Source organism: Oryzias latipes, chromosome 15 (genome assembly GCF_002234675.1).
Source record: "Oryzias latipes chromosome 15, ASM223467v1".
In the NCBI taxonomy this organism is placed as follows: Eukaryota; Metazoa; Chordata; class Actinopteri; order Beloniformes; family Adrianichthyidae; genus Oryzias; species Oryzias latipes.
Genome location: NC_019873.2, coordinates 16,591,049 through 16,614,932, shown reverse-complemented (window position 1 = coordinate 16,614,932; position 23,884 = coordinate 16,591,049). Strand labels below are relative to the sequence as shown.

The window sequence follows — 23,884 nt, the reverse complement described above, 5'->3', positions numbered from 1 at the left end:
TTCCAGGACCTTCGGCAATCCATTCAAGCCAGCAAGTTTGGAGAGCGTGTTGAGTTTAATCAATTCATAACGTCGAGATGGAGCCGAACTCACTGAAGGTAACGTTTGTTATCATACAGCCATTTGTTTTTTGGTATTCTCGTCGCCCCTTTTTTGTTTTTTAGATGTTTTAATTTATTTTTCAGCGTACGCTAAAAACTTTAACAGGCTAAATTTCGCACGAACCCATCTGTTTTCAGCGTTTAAATAGTTAGGAAAAATAATTGTTATTTCTGGTGTGAGATTGTGATAACTTATTTATACATTGGTTAATTTCATTATTATTGTTATTTTTTTAATATGTGATTGTTCTCCTTTACAGTGGGTGGGCTCATCTTGCGGTTTACATGGACCATATATATTCTATAAAGCCTTTAAATTTCACCGGGACGGTAAAGCGAGGATCCTCGCGCTCGGAGACTTTTTCTTCGTCAGATGTAAACCCGAGGATCCTATTTGCATAGCGGAGCTCCAGCTTCTGTGGGAAGAAAGGACAAGCAAGCAACTTTTATCAAGCTCGAAACTTTATTTTCTGCCTGAGGATATTCCGCAGGGACGCACGGTCGCTCACGGAGAGGTAGGAATATTAAACCGCCTGATAAATAGTCATGAGTCACTGCCTGCTGCCTTTTTGTGTGTATGTATGTGTGTGTGTGTATGTGTATGTGCTTGGACTGCCTTTTATTGCATTTAACGCTTGTCTGCAGCGACAGACAGAGGCGTTCATGTATGTATGGGAGAATTAACCCACATTGGAATTTTGTTTTGTAGTTATTTACTTATTTATTTTTGGTCAACTGCTGAATGTGCACTTGTCCAGCTGCGCTCAATAAGGCTGCCGCTGCGCTCCATGGGGTTAATTGTGTTATAAAGGAGGGGAGGGGGGGGGGTCCGCAACAATCCTGCGCCTGGGCTCTGTCATGTCACCGTGGAGGGGGGGTTAGAGAGAATTTAAAAAAAAAAAGTGTCCAAAAGTGACATGATGTGGACGGAAATTGCGAAACAGGCACGAATGTATGGCATCAAATTGGCTCCGATCCGATAGGTATTATTTTGAAATGCGGGGTTGATGTTGAAAGCCAGCCAGCCAGTGCTGACACGTCTTAACTACTCTTATTCCTCCCCGTGAACGTTTCCATCCAGAATAATGTGATGCATATATGTGTCAGGGTTTAAAAATAAAACCACCCAATCGCCTCTTTGTTGCCTCTGTTGGCACCACAGTGCAATAGTTATGATTGACTGTGGCCATATGTAGCGCCGGTGATTCGGTTACACGCCATTCTGAAGAGTTTAACGCCACCAAAAACAAACAATGAGTTGTTTTTATTATTGTTTTTTTTTTTTCCTGATGCGACGCTTTAATAGCGATTCGTCGCTTTTTGATCGCTCGCTGCAAAGCGACGGATCGCTACTAAAGCGTCGGCTCATTCTCCGTCGCTGTAATATTGTTTATGGGGAAGGACAAAGCCGTGTTTGTACTTGACTCTTCCGCTGATGGTTTACTTACATTCTTTCCTCTTGAGTAATAGAGTGGCTATCATGTTTCCCTTTCATGAGAAAGGTGCCTATTTGTGTCAGGACAAGCTGTCATCCTTTTTTTTTTTTACTGCTATCCTTTCTTGAATCCTTCTCCTTTGATTGTTTTTATTAAATGATTACACTGAGGGCTGAATACTGAGAGCACAGTTGCGCAACCACATGTCAGCCCTGCCTCTTTCCCAAAAGACTTATTTGCATTGCAAAGAGCTCATATTCCACTCATATTCCACTCCATTTAGTATTTCTTCAAAATAATTTTATATATTAATTATATATATATATATATATATATATATATATATATATATATATATATATATATATATATATATATATATATATATATATATATATATATATATATATATATATATATAATTAATCAACATAATTGATTAATCAATTTATATTTCTACGATCCATTTAGATCGACCTGTCTGAAGCAAGTTGTTCATCGAATAGACCTAAACCATTATAAAATTGATTATTATCAATTATTATTAGTATCGGTAAAACCTTTTTTTTTTTTACTTAAAAACAACCAGTGGACAATACACATATGATTCAGCCATCATTACTGTCCAGTGTGTGGAAACACTTTGAATTTTCCAAAAACAGTACCATAAAGTGTTATTTTTAGAATGTTTTAATAATGTTCCATTTGGATTATTTTGATGCGAAGAAACAACAGTGGGCTGAACTTTATAAGCCTAAATTATGAATGGATTTTCCATTAATTCTTGTTTACTTGTACACGTATTTAATGTACACTTGATTATCTTGCAAGGAATCTGGAAAACCTCACTTGCACGGAATTTGATGACCTGGATTGATTTTAGGTCATCAAAACAAACCAAAATCCAACAAACCCAACCAAAACAGCGAATCGTATCAGCACTATAAATTATGATATGAAAGGAATTGTTGTTGAAATAAATGGCCACACCCCTACCAAAATTGTTTAATTTTAGTATCTGCTTAAGTATAGGTGCCTGCAGGCTGACCTCAATTAAAGGGCTTGTCAGGCTTTCTGCTGTCAGCCTCTGCTCCCTCTATGTGTCTAACACAGTGGAGGTTGGCTGGACAACTTCTAGCCAGTTTATGACCGTCACTGAGCCCATTCAGGTTCTAGCTGACTTTGTCCCATAGCACTAATCTGCACTCCATGAGTCAGCTATATATAAGCGCTCTACAACTGCGATCCGCCATCCAAAAGACAAATAGCTATGAGAAAAAAACAGGCCATAACAATAATTAAAGGGAGCTGCTACACCACTTCTAGTCCGATTTTGAATTATGCACCCTGTGTGTAAAATGTAAACAAGGAAAAGTTCCTTCAAGCTGTACTGAGAGGTGACATTCCACAAAACAGATTAGTCAGTTTTTATTGAGGCGAAACACCAAACTGTCAGTGTGTGGCTGACAGACTTGTTCAGAATGGCCTTGTGATTCACAACTTGATAACCAACACGCCCTCACAAAATGTTCCTTTTTCGTAGGAATTTGGTGCTAAATGAGCGTAACACCGTGAGGTGAGCAACTTTCAACAAAGATGGAGTACAACTGACTATTACTTATTTTCAGAAGACAAAGAAATGGCGTATACTTGTATACTTGCCAAGCAGTTTTCCGACTGTCACATGTAAACAGTCAGCCAGAGTTGGCACTTTCCCTTTCTCATGTAACTTTTAGATGACTATTATTCTGAAGCTCAAACCCAATATCCTCCAAATACCAAGAGGCAGGACTTTCTCTGTCTTTTTTTTCTTAGGACATCAGAACAGCCTTATATTGAACCCGCCTTCCAGAATTAGATTACTGATTCACTCATGTTCTCAGCTCTGAGCTATGATGTAATTTCCTGGTTTATTTCTCAGGTATTTATTTGCTCTCAGCCTCTCCTGCAGTGCGTTTGCCATGTTTTGCTGCACTGTGCAGTGACAAGAGGAACCAACCCATGACCTACTGTGCTTGTTTTTCTTCTGTCACAGGGTTGGAGGTCAATTCCTTCTAAATGCAGCCAGCTTTAGAGCCAGTCTGCTTTGGCTGGAAATAAAAATAATGATCAACTGAATAAATGCAACTCCTGGCGCCAATGTTTGCTGATTAAATGATAAACAGACCCAGAGTTAATTTATAAATCTATTTATTCTGAGTTAATTATTAAGTCCATATGTACAGGAAGCCTTATTTTTCATTGTATCTTACTCTGACAAGCAGTGTTTACCACCACCAGTTGAGCTCAGCCTGCTCTTTAAACAGGCTTTGTGTAGGGTTGCTCACCCATTATGACAAACCCTCTATTGGGGCCTCAGCTCTATTTGTCTGCCTGCAAACTGCCACTGACTAAACAGTCACATGTGTTTTAAAGCTCATTGAGTGACACATTATTTCTTTTCACTCCAAATGGCCTGCCTCTCCTGCTGGTTCTGCTCACCGCCTGTATGTAATACTTTTCTGTTTTTGGACTCAGCCAAGAGCTGCTGTAGATAACACCACTCACCACACAACACCCACTTATTGTATACTCTGCTCCGGGCGCTTAATTGCTCATTCTTATCGTACATACGACTGCAAAACGAGTCTTAATGGAAATTCACAATTTCCCTGGATCATGTTATATTAATGTGTTATTATCGTCACCTCTGATTTAATCTGACCTCTCCTTTTCTTTATTCTGTCCCTGTAGCTGACAAGGCTTTGGCACATGCACACAGGCACACTGACAGGCAGGGGACTGCAGCAGTAGGCTAGTATTGATTGCTGTGGAAAACACTTTGGCATGGATCCAGAGCCATTTCTTCAGCACATGGCAGAAGTCCATGCATGTGTTTCACTGCTTGGAAAGCCAGCTTGTAGGGAAATTAGATTGTATTCATTTGCTGCTTCTTTGATTTTTCCTAAGGGAAAAAAAACCCTGAATGGGTAATTTAGGCATCTGGGAGGCTGGTTAAGTGTAAGTGGCTTAGATATGCAAGCGGAATTTTGACGCATAAGGTCGTTATGCTGAACGACTCCAGTGCAAATGTGAGATGACATATTCCTACAGTGATCTTTTTCACGATGTCCACGCTGCACTGTTGTGTCGGTCAGCCTGTGCATTATACCAAATCTCCCCATTCACACAACAATTGCAGGAATTTGGAGGTGGTGAGGGTGGAGGGCTGAGGGGGATGTTTAGTGTGCATGTGTGGCGAATATATGCCTCTCCTTGCCGCAGAACAAGTCATTAACTCTGAACGCTGCCCTCCAGTGAATTCCTCACTGCTGAAATAGCATGTAAATTATTACCAGCTTTTTAGGATAGTGTAATTTAAAACCTTTAAAATCTAATACTCGGGACTTCAAAAGCAATAAAAAAACTCCCCTTTTGCAAATATTCTGATTCTGTTTGCCAAACTGTTTTGTCTGTGCAGCTAATGACATGTTACAGCAGCGGTTATTTGTCAGAGGGTTTTTTGTGCTCTTTAGCTGAGTTTCTTCCACTTTGTCATTGACTAACCATTTGAACAGGCAAACATTTGCCTTGATGCATGGCCCCAGTGCCTCCAGCTACAGCGGATCATTATTATAACATCTGAGGAGAATGCAGCCACAGATGAGTAGTTCCAGCTTTATTCTACAGCCAACATTTGAAACTTCTAAGTGTGGATTCTTTGAAGGAGTATTGTTTAATGTGTATATAGATACGGTATATATGTATATATATGTGTGTGTATGTAAATGTGTGTGTGTGTGTGTGTGTGTGTGTGTATATATATATATATATATATATATATATATATATATATATATATATATATATATATATATATATATATATATATATATATATATAAAATGTGTATGTGTGTATGTATATATGTGTATGTGTGTATGTAAAAAAATAAATTATATATATATATATATATATATATATATATATGTATGTATGTGTGTAAATGTTTATATATACATATATGTAAATGTATATATATATATATACACACATATGTAAATGTATATATACACAAATTTGTAAATGTTTATATATGTATATATATGTATGTATATATATATATGTATGTATATTTGTGTGTGTATGTACATATGTGTGTATATGTTAGCATCTGCTAAAATACCAGGATACAAAGCAGCAGTGATTTAAGAGGGCTGACACAGCTCTTTCTGTGGTGTCACCTTACATGATGGATGCCTCACCCACTTTCAGAGGCGCTCTAAAAAACTTGCCCTTATCTCACCATTTCTCCCTGTCATTATAACTGCAAAAGAATACTAAGTTCATATTTCAGCACAGCTTGTGTAACAGCAATCTCTTAATGGAATCAGTGAATAAAAGATGAGTTTAACATCCTGCTGATTTCATGGCAACTTTTATGCATACATGAATAAATTGCAGGAATTAAGTCGCCGAGGTTCATCTGCTACAGTTCTCACCTTTCCTTTTTTTTTTTTTTTTTTACAAGCGGCACCTTCAACTCTGTGTGTTGTTAAGACAGTCTCAACAAAACATTTTGTAATTCTGTTGTCCCTCCAGCCCACTCCGCAGAGCTTCTTTTTGAAATTCCCTGATAAGTTTGTTTTGGGACACTTAAGCCAAGGTCAGTGAGAGGGAGAGGAGATAGATAATGAACACATATTGTGTTTCATACACTTGTTCTTTCTCTTTCCTTCCTTCTCCCTGCTTCTCCTCCTCTGTCTCCTCATTGTCCATGTCACCATGTCCATTACTCAATTACTAATCTCCTTTGGCCTTAGGAATTCCAGTGCTGACCTCTGTGAGGCAGCAGCCTGAAACCTTCCCAGTATGACAGGAGCTCTGTGTGTGCGTGCCCACAGTACGCCAAGAGGCTCACCCACTGGGAGTGAGCACCCCTTTACTCAGCAAGCTCAAAGTCTGAGCCGTGAGGCTCTCCGATGCTGAGCAGTCAGGAATGTTTGCACACAGCAGTAGTGGATTTTTCCCTCTGATATCAAATATATCAAAATGGATTGGTTTAAATCGGAATAAATAAGGAATTGGGAATGTTTACTGCTTTTTGTGTTGCCCAAATGAATCCATAATAACCAAATGAGACTGGAGTTTAACTTGAATGAAGCTGCAGGAATCACAGACGTGATTTTTCTATTTTTTTTAGGCTATTATGTACACTTAAAGTAATACATTCCCTCAGTAGTATTTTGGGAAATATTATGCTGCAGTAATGAATTATTGATGGAAAGATGGAGACAGGATGTAACTTTAAGCTGTTAATGTGTTACCTTACATTTTAAGCCAACCATAACAGCTAATCTGTACATGTTTAGCGAAGCACCCAAGGTGACATGACGCCACTGCGTTCAGATACTCTCGGATCTTTACTGCGAGTGCGTCTGATGCATATGTGTGGGGGGAGAGCCGGTGAAATGACACCCGACTGTTTGGTATGTTGCTGATGTGGAGCGTCACCTCTTGGCTGGGGGGGTGGGGGGTGGGGGTGGGGGGGCTTGCAGTCCTCTGACCTATATTATCAAGTGGCTCCTGGCTGTGTACACCGCTTTGCTAAACTATTAGCTGCCTAACTCGGAATGACAGCGCAGTGTGGATGGGTGGCATTTACAGGAGAACAAGGCCCTCAATTTTTTAAAAAAGCACATCGACAGAGCTGAAAAATAGTGATTTGCAAACTCCTGCAGTGCAGCTGAATGCTGCTGGGATGATTCATCTCAGTTAACTACAGTAAACCCAGGGATAATTAGTAAGTTAATAAATACAGCAGAATGGTTTGAAGATTATCACATAATCATTGATGATTTTTATTATGACTTGGTGAGAGGCTGTCCTTAATTTATTAAAAAAGTTCTGGTTAAAAGTAAACATTTTGAAACTTTTTTATATTTTCTGGTTTCTCTTATTTTGTTTTTGTTGTTTTACATTTCCCTTTTGTTATTTTGAAGAATACCGGTGTGAAAGGCTGTGTGAGTGCACAGGAAATAGTTACAGTGCATACTAGCTCTTCTATATTTGTTTTGCCGTGGTAACAATCCAGGTTGAGGAAACCATGTTATTGTGATTGTTTCTCAATAACTGACTGGTTTGGCCAGTTCTCAGAATCGCTTTACATAAAAATGTGCTACATCTCTCAGTTTTCCAGTATTTGCACATTTCTCAACCAAATATCATGACTTGTGCAAACCACAAACCATTATTCATCTTCCTGCCTCTGCTCACGGGCTTCAAGCGGCATAACGTTTGGCTGTTAGACTCAAAGGAAAAAAAAAAAAGAAAGTAAAAGAAAAAAAGAACTGAGTTGTTGTGTGAAAGTTAATGGATGTAGCCTGTTTTCAGAGCTGCAGCTCCTTTCATAGACTGATTATATTCTTGGCTGTGCTGACAGCTTCTGAATTGTGCTCACCTGTTGTGTTTTGCTCTCAAGCCAAACAAGTCCCCAGATGGGATCTGTTGAAACCTCCACAATGCAGCGTATCATTCAGCTGATTAATATAAAGGGAATGGCCATTTTAAGGTTGCATGATGGGGCTTGTGCTCTATGTGAGCTATTGAAGTCCCTGACAGATTGCTGTTTGACTCTTTGGACATGAACAGTGACTGGTTTCAGCCGATATATTTAGTTTGCTGCCATCAAATTATTGCATGAAGTAAACAATGCTGCCGAGCTACAGTGGAGTGTTGTTTGTTTTTTGCCCACAGGCTGAATGCTATTTGTTGCATTTGCTGTTTGTTTCAGATGTTTTGCATTACTCAAATGGAGCATTTTCAGTCAGTTTTTCAATGCATGGAAAGCCGGTTACAAGCAGCCGCCACCACTTGACAGCGGAAGACAGCTCATTATAAGAAGACCAAAAACCCATGTTTGATGTTTCTACTTAGTGAGGGAGGCACAGCTATATCAAGCTATCCCTCGCAGGCTTTTCCTTTATAAGGAAATACTGTCTCCAACCGTTTGGGATTTGATATGCCTGTAGTTGTGAGAACTGAATATGGGGGATTGTATAGAGAGAATGTTTACAGAAAATCTGGAACGTTATGTGTTTGTTTGCAATCTGTTTAAAAAAAAAGACCTTTTGATATATACATTTTAACAGATTCAAAATGTAGGTCAAATTAAACAACTTTAATTTTATTAACTCCGATCATCTTTTGATGTCTTGTAAAAGCGTGCCCAGTGGTTTTTTTACTTATGATTATGCTGTTTTTAGCCCAAATCCAAAAACCTGTGTCGTTTTCTAAGTCATAATTTCTGCAGTTTATCAGAAATTTGCCTCCAAGTTATGGGTGGTACTGTTGGCTCAGAAGTAAGCCAGCACTTATTTCCCATTAACCCTTTGTTTACACTCTCTCCCACTAGCTTACAGCCTCTCGCAACCCCAACCTAAGATTAACGTTGCAACAAAAATGGCGTACAATATTGAGGCTATCCAGCCGTACAGTTTTGAACTCAGATGACGAAAACACAGATGTACATGGATTTATTTCTTTGCAAGTGGATTCTCCTGTTTCACCACAATTTGAATATAGACATGCTCAGAAATCCAGGTTTAATCTTAATTTTCTCTATATATATCCTCAATCATGAAAAAATGCAGCAAGAACTTGCAAAAATGACCAAAAACACCAAATTTTTTGGAGTGGGTCTGTTATCTTATTGTCAGTTTAAGGCTCATACACATGCCTGGCATGCTAGAGATGACAAAGGTAAACAAAAGAGACCTGCACACTGTGATTCAACTTGTACACATCTGTCCTCCAGATTTCACTGTTTCTTTATTAGCCTTCTTACAGCACAGCACTCCATTCTGTTCATAACAAGCACTTCAGCTATTAGTCCTTCAAATGGAAACACATTTAACCATCTCCGCTCTCTTCCCACTCCGCCGCACGCGTTCTTCAAGTACGAGAGTTATTAAAAGGAGCTGAATCCAACGAAAAGGAAAAAAAAAAAAAAAGGTTAAACCATGCAGTGAAGAGAGAGCAAATCGTATTTAGTAAACCAGCAGAACAAACTAAAGCTCAGTACACTGAGCCATGCCTCTGTCTCAGTGATGCACATCACTGCCTCACTTTTAAATGTATAGTTTCAGCTTTATTCGCACACGAGCTTGCCGTGCTGCTTTTTTTTTGCTGTTTATTCATTAGAGTCTGGGTGTAACAAATTTCATTTCATCTGCTCCTCTACACTTTGAAGGTGCAATCAAAACCCCTGAGTGTGACTTGAAAAGCATAAAATATCAGCATTCACGGTGAACATCAGGAGCCTGACTTTCTAAACGCTAATCAAAAAAGTCTAAAACACCTATGTCCTGGCTGACATTGATTTACCTGCTGGCATGAATTCAATTCTGCAATCATCGACATCATCCATATTCATGGTGCTGCAATTTACTTACATTAAATCTGCATCCAGCGCATAATGCTACTTGATACTCATTCTAATTTAGCTGATAAATAAAGATGGCCTTTTGTTTGTCTTGTTTTCTTACTCCGAATGATCATCTTGCCCTTTTAATCCCATTTTCTTTTACTGAACTCTTGGCCTTTGATGTTTTCATCTCTTTCCTAATTAAAAGCTTGAGTCAGTATTAATAGAATGTGATGCAGTTATGTACAAATAATTAATCCAGTCTTTTGTGTCTAAAACTGACTTGATGTGGATTTTGAAATGAAATTTTTTTTTCTTTTTATATTCAGACTATTTTAATAGCTCGAGGAAATGTAATTATTTCTGCAACCATTTAACTTAATGACTGCTCGGGGAACATTTTGAAATTAGACACATTGTTGGTTATAAATTTTCTTGTAGGCTAATGCAGGACACCAAATATTTTCAGAGTTCCAAAACTGTAATGGAAGAAAATGACCCATTTCTCATCAGCTTTAATGTTAATCTTTGCATTCTGGGAGGCTGTGGTAGAGAGGTAGAGCGGTTGACCTCTTTTTGGAAGGTCACAGGCTCAGTTCCCACCTTGCGGTGTTAAAGTGTATTTGGACAGGACACTAAACCCCACATTGCTCCTGGTGGTTATAGGTTGGCACCAGTGTTAGGCAGTGAAGCCGCCATCAGTGTGTGAGTGTGCATGGGTGAATGGGACTGTGACTGTAAAGTGCCTTGGGCCTTCTATGGTAGTACAGTGCTATATAAGTATTTGCCATTAACTGTTGTGATGCTTTTCCTCCTCCTCTTCTCAGCACGAGGTGATTGCAGTGTCCGAGAAAGTGATTGTGCGGCTCGAAGACCTGGTGAAATGGACGGTACCAGACTTCTCAGGATGGTCCCACGGTCTGAAAGCCGAGCCCCTCAAACCGTCCGTGCTGCGGGAGCTGGGGACCAACGGGAGGCGCGAGGCCCTCCACCGCTACAGGGACAGCACCTTGACCAGCGGACTCAACTTCAAGGACGTCCAGAGAGAGCGGGCACATCTAGGTGAGTGCAAAACTTTTTCCTATCCAGAAGAGTACTCCATTGTTCCCACTTTGTTTGTGCTGCTGTGCTGAGCGCTTATGTTTTTGTGTCCTGTGCTCACATAAATCTCCTTATGTTTATTGTCCTCTTGTTGTTTTTATAAGTGTTTTCTTGACTGGAGTAATTCATTGCTGAGCTGGAATTACCCCTGATATAATGAGCTGAGAATAACTTTAATAGAGACAGGCTAGAGGTAATGGCAGCAGCGTTGCCAACATATTACCACCTTACAGTCTAATAACTCTGTTTTCTGACTGGGATAAGTACTTCTACAAAACTACAGCCTAAAGCGCCTCTGATACCTTTTTATCCATCAGTTCAGGTAATAATTGGCTGTGTAGCTCAGCAGCTTCCAGGATCATTGCTGCACGGGTCTAAATGGTTGTCTGGAGTATTCATCATGTACATTGTGCCATTAAGCGTCAGTGAATGCTTGATTCTTAAAGCGGACTCTTGGGTTCTCACTACAGCTTTTACCCATGAATCAAGGCCAGCACATAGCTGGATGTCCCTGCTGATGACTCATCCAATGCAAATAGGAAACCCTGGCATTTGAGCTTCATAATCAAAAAGAACATTATGTTCTCTTTGAAGCTGTTTCCCCCACATATTTGATTCTCTCTCATATGGCCGTGGTGCAATGCTTGCACTGATTAAAGTGGTGTAGTATAACCAGCTAAAAATACCATCATAATTACACTACCTCCTGTCAGGTCGCAAGTGTGTACTCTAGAGATTTATGTCAGAATTTTAAGCTTCTGTTAATTCATATTTAATAAGCATCTTGTTTCTGAAGCAAATCCACTACAGGGTTTTAAAATACTTGACTTGTTTTGCAAAAAAAAAAAAAAAAAGCTAAAGTGTTGATTTATTGATGACTCTTATAATGTTTCCTTTTTCGGGATCCACTGCAGTGAGAAGACGTTGTTTGATCCTTTGTGATGCTATGATGCCCTTGATTACTTGACACTGCATGAATCTCATACGCAAAAGGACAATAAGGTCAATAATGAATGCTCTGTTGTTATTCCAGTAATCAATATAGTGTTGGTGTGCTTACTGGTGTGTATGTGTGTGATTACTTGCTTGCATAAATAGATATGTCACCCTGCTTCTTGAGTAGCTTTCTCTTCCATATCTTGGGTTTGCATAAATGTACAACATGGTGTAGATTTTATAGATTTAGCAGTTGTTGGTCCAATAACCGGATGATAATGCCATTGTAAATGCTTTGTGTGTTTGTGTACGTGTTGCTAATGAGCAGTGCTGCCGCTAATGACTCCATCAGGCTGTTTCTAAATGCACTTGTCACTTCGATGGGACACTCCGCCAGAGAATCTGCCCACTCAGCAGAACGGGCACCAGAGACATGCACGGGCACGCATGCGCGCGCAAAAACACAGATGCACACATGCGACACGCAGATGATCAGTGGTGAACACTCACTTACCCATTTGTTTGTTTGCTCATTACGTCTTTGGCATGCGTCAATTGTTGACAGTCTAACAATATGAGATGGATCAACAATTTGGGAGAAAGATTGCAGATTCAACGGGGCAAATAAATGTTAGAGTGCAGAGGTTTGCATAGAAATATGAAATATGCCACTGCAATGCTGCTGAGTACCCAGATGAAATATTCATACTGCAGCAGCAGCACATCAGACACAAAAAAGTAGCCTTAAAGCATCTTGTGTGTAATTCTGTGTAATATGTTGGCTCAATCATTTATTTTATCATGGAGTTTTACGTTCTTTCTCTTTCAGTTTTTGGATTGTTTTTGTCTAAAGTGGCAGCCCGCTATATTACTTGAATGATGTATTTACTGATTGTTATTCTCAGGCCTATGTGTAGCTGTGTCAGAAGAATTGGATTGTTCCCCATAACAGGATACTGCAGCAATACCACAAGCCTCACAAAAAACCATTGTGAGCTAAAGAGCAATAAAGTGTGCTATTGTTATTGAGGGAAACAATGTTTTTCTTCTTTTTTTTTCTTTCAAATGTGCCCTAACTTTCCTGGCACACGGCCAAACAGAATGAAGTGCCCTCTTTATGCATTTTAAAAATGCATGCCAAATGACACTCCTTCCTCTTTTTTGATCTGAAACTCATAGGGCGTAATGGTTTGTTAAGTGAACAAGGCTTTACTGTTGTGAGTCCATGCAAAGTAAAGTAATTAATTAGAAACAAGTGACCTTTGCTGCAGCGCTGCACCATTCACAGATCTCTAAAAAGCTTTGATGCAGAGAAATAATTGGTGTCATAATTCAAACTGCAACTCAGCCAAAATGTAAAATATTGCTTCATCGGCCCTTCCTGGATCTTTGATTTGCATAAAAACAGCTTTCCCGTGGCTAATATTAAAAACAACTGGAGCATGGACTTCTACGACTGCAAGAGTTGCACTATCACAGCTATTGTTTGTCGAGAAGTGGTCAGTTTCTGTCTTCCAGCATGAAGGTTGAGGGTTTAATTCCCTGTCAAATTCCCCCAAATTCCTTTGTCTTTGAAAGTTGGTTGAGGCTAAAAGGGCCTGATATTGTGAGAGTTAATGACACAAGATTTGTTTCCATTACATATATTTTAAACCAATTATTAATGACAGTTAAAGTAGACAATAAAAACCAAAATTGTGGCTTATACCATTTATGACATTTCCAGTGCAAACTTATATCCACTTATATGGTGATATAAAGTTAAAATAAAAGCAATGATTTTTGACACATACATGTTTCAGACCGTAAATAAGAGTAGATATACTACTCATTATTTAAACATTTTATTACTATAATATGATCTACTCAGATTATGTAGATACAATAACAGCATGCAAATAATTAAGCTACACTGCAGAATATAACACTAGCCTGACTGTGCATCCCAACTACTTTAGTTACCAGTTACACAACAACCGCTTTACGACAAACTTAGGCAGTCCATATATCAGCAGAAATATATAGTCCTTATCTCTGTGTATAAATGATAAGAAGTTTCTTAACTTGTAGTGTCTAGTGGATATTCTGCAGGTGTGTGTTATCACAGAAAAGCTGTTGCTCTAAATAACTGTTCCAGAGCAGATGCTACCAAACCTGTTGAATTGTCAACTTTTAAGAAGAAAAGCTGTTACTTAACCCTGGTGGGAGGTTGGCGCCAGTGTTCGGCAGCGGAGCCGCCACCAGTATGGGAATGTGTGTGTGAATTTGTGTGTGACTGGGTTAAAGGGTCTGTGACTGTAAAGCTTTTTGGGCCTTGTAGGTAGAAAAGCGCTTTATATACGCCACACAAAGGCAACTTTAGCAAATTTAGATATATCTATATTAGAGCTGCACAATATGAAGAAAACCCATGATATGCGATATTAGTGACAATATTGCGATGATGATATAACTTGCGATAAATGAACAAATAGCAAAAACAACAAAAACATTTCCATTTCACTACAAAAGTTTCATTTAAATAAGAGTCAAAATACCTTAAATTGACCATTGTCTAATTAGGAGGGCAACATCTAACATCTAACATAAAAGTTCCATCCGATTGGGCAACAATGTGAAGGGGCTCCATCTGATTGGTCAAATGCATAAAGGGATTTATTCAATTCATGAAATAGTTCAAGTTGCCGTAAGATTGTTTCAGCACATTTAAGGTTGACCATTTATTGCGATTTTCGTCGACTTTTGCGATATGGATATTACATAGCTTGAAATCGCGATAACAATAAATTTGGGATTAATTGTGCAGGCCTAATATATATATATCTATATATCTATATATATATCTATATCTCTATATATATATATAGATAGATAGATAGATAGATAGATAGATAGATAGATAGATAGATAGATAGATAGATAGATAGATAGATAGATAGATAGATAGATAGATAGATAGATAGATAGATAGATAGATAGATAGATAGATAGATAGATAGATAGATAGATAGATAGATAGATAGATAGATAGATAGATTGATTGATTGATTGATTGATTGATTGATTTTGGGTAGTTTCATTCAAGCCATAATGTGCAGAAAAAATTCTGTGTATCTTCCAATGTGATGATAAGTATTGGCAGCACAATAAAAAAACAATTCCAATTTTGCTTTTTTACTTATAGCATCCCCCTCTAGTGTTTTAGATACATATATGTATATAATACATACAAATATAATGGCAAAGTCATAAATTCTGTGTCTAAAAAACGTAGTTGTTTAATATTACTCACCAGTACTGAGGTTGAGGGATTGCTTTTGGAAGACTGTTTCTTTGTTCTATGAAGTCCTAGAGGGCAAAACACTGAATTTCCCACTTCTTACATAATAAATAAAGTAATTCACCAGATTGGGTAAAGCGAACCCTCCAGTAAGTTTATCTGGCACTGTAGTGAGCTTTAGTGAGTCTTTTTACAGTTCAATCCACCGGGGATGGTTTGCCAGGGAAGTTTACATTCTGCCCCTCCATCTCTCCCAAGAGAACTGGCCTGATTCCCCCCCCCCCCCCCCCTCCACACACACACACACACACACACACACCTACACACACACACACACTCCACCTCCCCTTCTTCTGTATTTCTTTTTTTCATTGCCGTCTGACGAAATTGGTTTCTGGTCGTATAGTAAGAGGCAGAGCATTTGAGAGCCGTATCTGCTGATACAGTTTGTGAGGTTGTGCCAGGAGAAAGTGAAGGACAAGTAGAAGGAAAATGATAAAAGGAAAAAACATACAAAAGACAGTTCTTGTTAAAAAAGAAAAAAATATATATATATATATATATATTTTTTTTCTTTTTTTTTCTCAGCATTTTATTTAGCTCCAGCCTTCAGTGTTGAGTCAGTGAGCAGAATGTGAGTTGGGACGATATGGGAGATTATACAATGGTCATGGTTTTTGACTCATGCATTCAGAGAACATTGAGGGTGCTCATGAATCCTCCACTCACCTCTGGTAGCTTTCAAAGCCAGTTCCTTCCCCTGTGTTGCAAAGATCAGTGCAGAGAGACAGACAACACAGATAGTAGAGAGTGTTGGTGTGTTAAAAGATCCATTAGACTACACACACTTTATCCTTGACTGTAGAGTAAATCAAGCAATAAAAATATGAAGATTGCGTTATCTCATATAGTTGTATCTGTTGCCAGTATGGAATTTGGCAAACATTTCTTTATTTTAAGACTATTAGCAGAAAATATAAGTATTTAAAGTCCCATTCCAATCATATTTGGATCAATTTTATAAGCGTTCCTAGTGTTCATTTAATTATAATGAACTTTTAGCCAAAATATAAAAAAGTTGTTTTTAGGGACTTAGTTTCTTTAGCCAGATTCCAGCTCAGATGAGGAAAACTAAGATGTACATGGATCTAATCATCTACTAACGGATGAAGAGCTTGTGGTTTGCCGTGGTAGATTCTACGTCCACAAGTTTTATTCCAAAAGTATATCTGCATCTGCTCCTGATTCACAACCATATGAATAAAGAAATACTCAGAAATGCAGTGTTAAGCCCAGTTTTCCTTCATTGTTTTAAAAAAGCCACAAGAACGTCTTAAAAAAAAACAAAAAAAACATGACTCTTGTTGAAGTGGATCTTTTATAGGCCTGCTCAATATATTGCAATTTTATCGATATCGCGATATCAAGCTGTACAATTTGCATCACTTATCATCATCAATTATCACTAATTTCGCATATCACGAGTTTTCCTCATATCGTGCAGCCCTGGTCTTTTAATAAAAAAATGTTCTCCGATTAGGAAACAAAGTCATTTCATTTCTGCTGTGTGTGTGCCTACAATGATATTCACAGTCCATAATGACTGTTCTTCATTAGTATGTATGCTTTATGTATTTCAGGTAGAGTGCTTTCATTATCTTGCATGGTGCTTTTTTTCCCCCTGAGTATATCAGGAGCAATTGAGGGTGCATTGTCTTACTCAAGGGCACTTAAATATGTGACTGAGAGAAGGCAACAACCTTGTGATAAATGTCTAACCTTCGCTACCAACTTATCTGTTAAATTACGTTAAAAGCCCTTTAAAAGCACTCTCCCAGTTCCATAACGCTTACTAGCTGTGGATAGGATGCACTGCTCTGATGTAGCTAGTTACACAATAAGCCCACTGTCTTCTCTTTCTAAGTTTGCCTGCTCATTTATTGTTAGGCTGTTTTGATGCAGTGGATAGACAGAATTTCAAATGCCTGCTGAAAAGTACAGGCCCTTCTAAGTAACTTACCTGCTTCCAATTTTTTTTCTTTGAAACATTCTGTAAATGTCATTTTAAATTACATAATGCCGCATTCACGCTACGGGAAAATTTCTCATACTTCTTGCTGGTTTTATACAGCTTTAAAACAACATTTTTAATACAAAGGTTGGTTGTCGCAAAGCTTTAATGGGTCTGACAGGTCAGGGTGGGAGATCACAAACATCTGAGAGTGTCTGGTACTTGTTGAATACCTCAAGCTGCAGTACTCATTGGACCCCCTCCTCCTAGGCTGTTTTTGCAGGACTGTCCCATTGTGGGAGTGCTGTTGTGATGTGGGGGTGTTATTGGTTTGTAAAAATGTTTAGGCAACGTGTCAAAGTAGCATCCCTGTGAATGCCCCCATGATAGTTTTCCCAGAAGAAAAAAAAAAGCGGTAATTCTTTTCCTGTCAGTGTTTTTTAATGTGGTGACATTAAACCGAACTGAATCTGTCAAAAAACCTGAGAGAAAAAGAAAAAGAGAGGAATATAATTGGGTTCATGTGTTTATGTGGCTTTTGAGTCACGTTTAGGTGAGGTGTGTGCTGAAGTGAAGAGGACAAAATATGACAAGACAGTTAACTGTACCAGAAAAAAAAGTTGTATAGATAGTTTAGCGCTAAAATATTTTATACCCAAAACATTAAAAAAAGGAAATTGGGTCCTAAAAACTTCTATAAATTGTTTTTTTTTCTTCTATGAGTGCAGAGCTTAAACTGTCATTCATAAACCCAATGTTGCTCCATATCTGTCAGCATGATTACTTGCTCGTAAAAGTCTGGATCTGCTGACGTCCCTGCATATTTGATGATGAATTTGTCAATCTAATCAGTGTTCATAAAGCTAACAATGCAATCTGTGCCTCAACTGTTAGAGATTGAGTGGGTTACTGTACGTCTGAAGTGCATATGGAATTGCATGATATGTGATATCATAATTTTTCCAAGCAAAACTAGCAATTCTGCTGATATCAGATGCAAAAACCTGGGAGATTATTTAGCAATTTAGTCAGCTTCTTTTTTTCCAATGTAAATTCCCACATATCAAATAGTTTTTATGGTTAAAGAAATTGTATAAAATATTATGGAAATACATTGGCTTATTTTTTTTTATTATTTTTTGACTGTTTCAGAACAACAAGTAAAGAGGCTGCTGGTTGTTAGTGAAGGGAGATGGACTCTAGGAAATTCTAGTATTTTTGGTCATAAATCACAGGAAATTGAATTGAATGTAAAATATCCCTCTGCAAGACACTGACTTCAGCATCACTTATTTGTCGCAACAGTTCGCATTAACAGGCTCATATGTCGAAATCCTGACATTTTGTTGGGTATATTTAATTTTGTCTCGTTTTGTCAATGATATTGATTTAGCTTGAAGGCACAATAGACCAGTGAGGCAAGAAGCTGCATTTCAAGATTTTTTTACAGCCTTGCCCGCTCATGGATAAAACCACTGTATATCCTTCTGATGTAGCATCTGATCTATATGCTAGGCTTGGCACATAAACCGGCGTAGATATCCTGACAATATTTCAGTTGGAACATTTCAATTTGATGTGGAGGGAAGATTCTGTCCTTTCAAAGATACTGTTTGGAGCATCATTGAATGCTCGTGCTGGCGGTGATAAGGACAGAGACTGATCCTTGTGCCCATGTTTGATTTGTCCTGGTGACAATGCAGAACAACATTTAGCCCCTTTGAGTTGCTATCACGCATGATGCTGCTTTTGTGCTTTCAACTGCAACATGGGTAAGGAGTAAGTGCTTTCTTAGAAAAGATTAAAAAAAAAAAAAGCCGAACCATGGTGTTACAAGAATAATGGTATGTCTGAAAGAGTGCCAGGTTTTTGCAAGACACACTGCCACTGCACTCCTCCACACTTAGTATATAGCAGATTGTATCATTTGTACTTGTTTGCTTTCCGCCCCTCAAACATATTTGCTTCTCCTTCAGCTTTTTCTGCAGAACTAATTCTAGAAACTGTCGAAAATCCCCTTTGAAGTAATTTAATGGAGTGTTTGTATTGATTATGTGCCTCTCTCCCACCCCTCCCTCCTTTCTGCTTTATTTTTTTCTTTTTTGGGGGGTGGGGGTGGCAGTATCTTCTTCATTATGCTCAGACCTGTAGGAGAAGGATTCGCAAGCTGTTTTTCCTCACTGATGCGCTCATATCATTAATTCCCTTCTGACTGTGGCCTGGCCGGGAGCCAGAGAATTCTAAATCTGTAAGCAGTAAATTGTGTGTCGGAGTGGAAAAATCTATTAGATGTTTAAGCATGCCTCGAATTTCAATGGGAGAAAAGGGAGAGAAAGACACACTATGAAGGAAGGAGAAGCCACCCATATCCTGTTATGCCGCACAATGTAATCAAATTTGTTTCCTATTCATCAATAATTTCTGTTATTTTATTTCTGGAATGTCACATAATGTACTTTTTGAGTTGTGCTGGGGAGGAGACTTGAGGCTGGTGGATTGTTAAGCAATGGCCTCGGAGGAAATGAAGAGCTCGCTCTCTATTAGTAATGTCTAAAATAACCGTTTTGTCTCTCTTCCCTCCATTAGTCAGGTCTGAAGCAGCAGAGATGCTGGTGATGTGACCTCTTCCGGGCATCCTAAATAGGCAGACTGAGGGGGGGGGGGGGTGCTTTTATTGTACCCAATTTCATTCACCCCTCCTTAGACAAATTACATTAACATTTCTCAAACTATTTCCTAGTTAATAAACGCAGCAAAAATCACGTGGATTATGAGGTTTTTTTTTCTAATTGAGTTAATGTGAGGAACATTTGCTTTCTTTTCCAAACAAATTGCCTGCCTATTCCAGTTACTCTGAGTCATACTTCAGTGTTACTCAACCAGCAGGCTCTGCAAGGAAAAAAATAAAATCTATATGAGTCTTTGTCAGAAATGTTTCTCATTTAATGTATTACAACAACATGAATATTTCATTGGAGTATGTTTGTACATCTCCCTGATATGTTTCTTTCTGCACGACAGCTCCACATTCAGCCTTCAGATGGATATGGATGATTATGTGCTGCCCGCTAAGCACTCAAGACATCACAGATTGTACAGTTAATAATTCTGCATATTTTATGAGGATGCCCGTCCATCTGCTTTATGAATGCATTTAAATAGTCCCCCTCTGGACACTCTTGTCAGGCCTGTTAACCCTGGAAAACACAAGGATGGATTTAAGGGACAGATATTTATTTATACATTCCTTTTAATGAAAACAATGAAAAAATATCAATTTTCTATCTATTTTATGTCATAAGTTTTCAAAAATATATATCTATTGAAACATTTTCATTTACTCATCTTCAAAATATAAAAATAGAAGTAAAGAATTAAGACTAAAATAGTATTTTCTAACAAAAAAGCATCTTGCACTAGTAACACTATGATCACAACGATCACACGATTTGACTGCCTACATGTAAATTCTGAGTTATCCTTTACTCCATAACAAAGGAAGAAGCAAAGAAAATGTGCTGAACTCGACTCTTGGGAGACATTTACCGCCTCACTGGCTACTAGCCATAGACCTGTAAAATATAATGTCAATGCAAAGTGTGGTAATATTATTGATGATATTGGATTGGAGATACAATATATTAGTACTATAAAGCTAAACAATGTCTTTATTTTTACATTTCCTTTTTTTGCCATTTAGTTTAATAGCAATTTATTTATAAAATCACTTTACAACCAATCAAGCAAAAGATTGTAACAAAAAACCTAAAAAATAAAAGCACACATAAGCAAAAAAAAAGAAAAATGCTGGAAATTTAGGTATAAATCAATATGGAAATACAGATAAACTTAAATACGACAACTTAAAATGAAAATAAACATTAAGTTAAAAATATATGTATATTAAAATGAGTATGTAAAGAATATTATTGCTAGCATGTGGATAGATGCTGTAGAGTTATTCAAGAAGAAACTATTATTGTAAGTACAGTGTTAAATAAAAGTGCAGTAAGCTCATTTTAGATGGATTGTATACTGTTTGGGCTTTTAAAATGGATTGTTGCACAATGCTTCATATTTTCCTGTTACTCTCTGAGAAAAGGACGTGTTTTTTTTAAAGCTCTTACTTTAATCCCCGTGTTTGTGGATGATAGAACTCTTAAACTTCATTTGACATTTTCAGGCCATGACTTTTACTTTATATGGGCTGTTTTTGCATGCCTTTTTTTCATATGTCCTTTTTTTCTGAAGCTAAATGAGTTCCTCCATTGAATGTTGTCAGCACAGACTCATCTATTTCTGATGAAGGCACATGAACATGATTCACATTATTATATTATGGCTTGGACAAGTAAGTGGAAATTTAATTTAATACTGATGTCAGTAATAAAAAGATTTCCTTAGCGACTGCCTCACTGTTTACATAGAAGTGCAATTCATTGTGAAGTACAAACCTAAACACTGCTTTTATTCGTTTATTTTAATGGTTTCATTTTACCGTGAATGTCAGTGTTCCAGTTGTGCTTTTTTTATGCAACCACACTCTTTAGGTCTGGCTGAAACTGAGTTGAACTGATCATGAAAATCACTTTTGAGGGCTTGTAAGTGTAAAAAAAATACCCCTTTACTATACTATTGTTTATAAAAGTGATTTAGTGAGACCTGTGCCAAGGGAAAGCAGATTCCAGATCAGCTTTTCAACAGAACTGGGCACAGACGCAGAGCCAGACAGCCAAATATGAACAGTTATAAACAGCATACTCTCTCGACTTTTTTAGCCTTGTAGAAATAACAATGTTCATTTCACAGCACAGAGGTAATGCATTTTTCCCACATTGAAAAGCAACTGCCATGAGGGTTTTTTTGATAGATTCCAGACCTTTTTTTGCTGGGAGCTGCGTGAGTTTCTGCGCGGCTGGTCACATGCTTTTGCTTGCGCACATAGCTGCTCTTAATCCTTTTAATAAGCCAAAGACCTACAAATGACACAGTTTATGTTTGTACAATATCTTGGTGCTAAATGGTGTGGTATATTTTGCTTTTACTGATTCATTGAGAGCCAGAGGAGCTGGACAGAGCGCCTCCGCCGCTCCCAATAGATCATTGATGTTCCTCCGTACTCTCAACCTGTCTGTCTGTTTCCCTGTTATGCAGTGGTCCAAGGAGCACTTGGTAAAGTGAGAGACATTCAGCCAGTCTTGTTTTTCCCCCTCCGATTTTCCTGCCAGCCATAACTCAGAGAAAGCCGTTATTCTGCTCAGAACGCAATATTTAGAGTCAACAATAGCCAAGTCATAGAATTACCATGTTACAGTGTAGACAGGATTCTGATTCATACTGATAAAGATCGTTATTCAATTTGAGAAACGGCAACTGTGTTTAATTGCACAGCAAAGGCTGCCCCCGCTGTTGCAAGTTATCACAATGGCTGACTTTCATTTCATGTCAAGTCAAGATAAGAGGCTAAGGAATGCACAATATAGAGAGAAACGACCCAGAAAGAAGGAATAAAAACACATGCAGACACTGACAAATATGACTCATTGGATTTGTTTAATTTCTTCCTACAAACAATTCCAGCTTGAATGACCTGCGCACATAAACTTGTTATCTCAGCTTGTAGATATATTCTCCACTGAAGTTGTTCCTTATCTTCGCCATGCAATGTGAGACAAGCAGCTGAAAGCCCTGTATGTGCTGCATTACAATGATTACAGCACCGTTCGCACAGCACTCGATAGAGGTCATGTTGTGTAATCTGGAATGAATGGGTTTCAGGCCAAACTCGCTGCAGTTTATCTGAAATTACCTGCTTGTTTAGCACGCCGCTTGAAAAAGACGGCCGTCTTGTAGAGACTGTGTGTGCTGGACCGAGCTTGGGAACTTCAAACAAAGATCATTATGGCGTGTTGCGGGAAAAACAATTGTTGGAGCTTGTTCTTTTGTCTTTTCATTCCCCCCCTGTTTGCTGTTAGAATGTGTAATCACAACTAATTGCACAGCAAAGTGTGCAAGAGAAAATCCTGCAGATTGCATTTCTGGGGTTTGCTTTTGTTTCTCCGACACATAAACAAGAAATCCAAACAGATGGCACTGGTTTTTAATGATATATCGCTCTCTGTAAAGTCTCCCTCCAAGGCTCAGAATAAAATATCTCCCCTTGGGGGAGTGCAGCGCTCTAGTTGTTATCATCCACTGTTAATGTCACTCTTTTCAAGTCCTCTGGTTAAATAAATACAATGTAAATTTAGAATTGTTCTGGATGTAATTATTAAAAAGGGTTCCAGTTGGCTTAACTGAACGGCCTGTTTATTTAAAGCTTTCCTCCTCCATGCTGATCTGAGGATGGAGAGATAGAGGGAGAAAGAGAAGTTTTTATATAATGACAGGAATTCACAGTGGAGCCAAGCCAAATGACTACAACACCCCCCCACCCCCAGTATAAAAAAAAAGAAAAAAAAAACACCCTCTCTTTCTTTCTCATTACAGTTTTACCATTGGGAAACATGCCTGTCCCAAATAGCCTCCAGACATATTCTCTTGTCCCTTCTCCTGTTCTTTTTTCCTCCATTGTTTTACAGAAAAAAAACCCACATTAAATTATGTTTCCTATTA

General features: G+C 38.2%; 1 protein-coding gene across 1 annotated transcript in view; it reads left to right on the top strand.

Moving 5' to 3' along the window:
* Window positions 1–23,884, top strand: part of arid5b (AT-rich interaction domain 5B) — a 78,520-nt gene continuing 54,636 nt past the window's right edge. Inside the window, exons 1-3 of the mRNA XM_011484322.3 lie at window positions 1–98; window positions 362–616; window positions 10,769–11,003. Coding sequence (XP_011482624.1) covers window positions 78–98; window positions 362–616; window positions 10,769–11,003 — 511 coding nt within the window. The 5' untranslated portion in view covers window positions 1–77. The remainder of the gene's footprint in view (window positions 99–361; window positions 617–10,768; window positions 11,004–23,884) is intronic.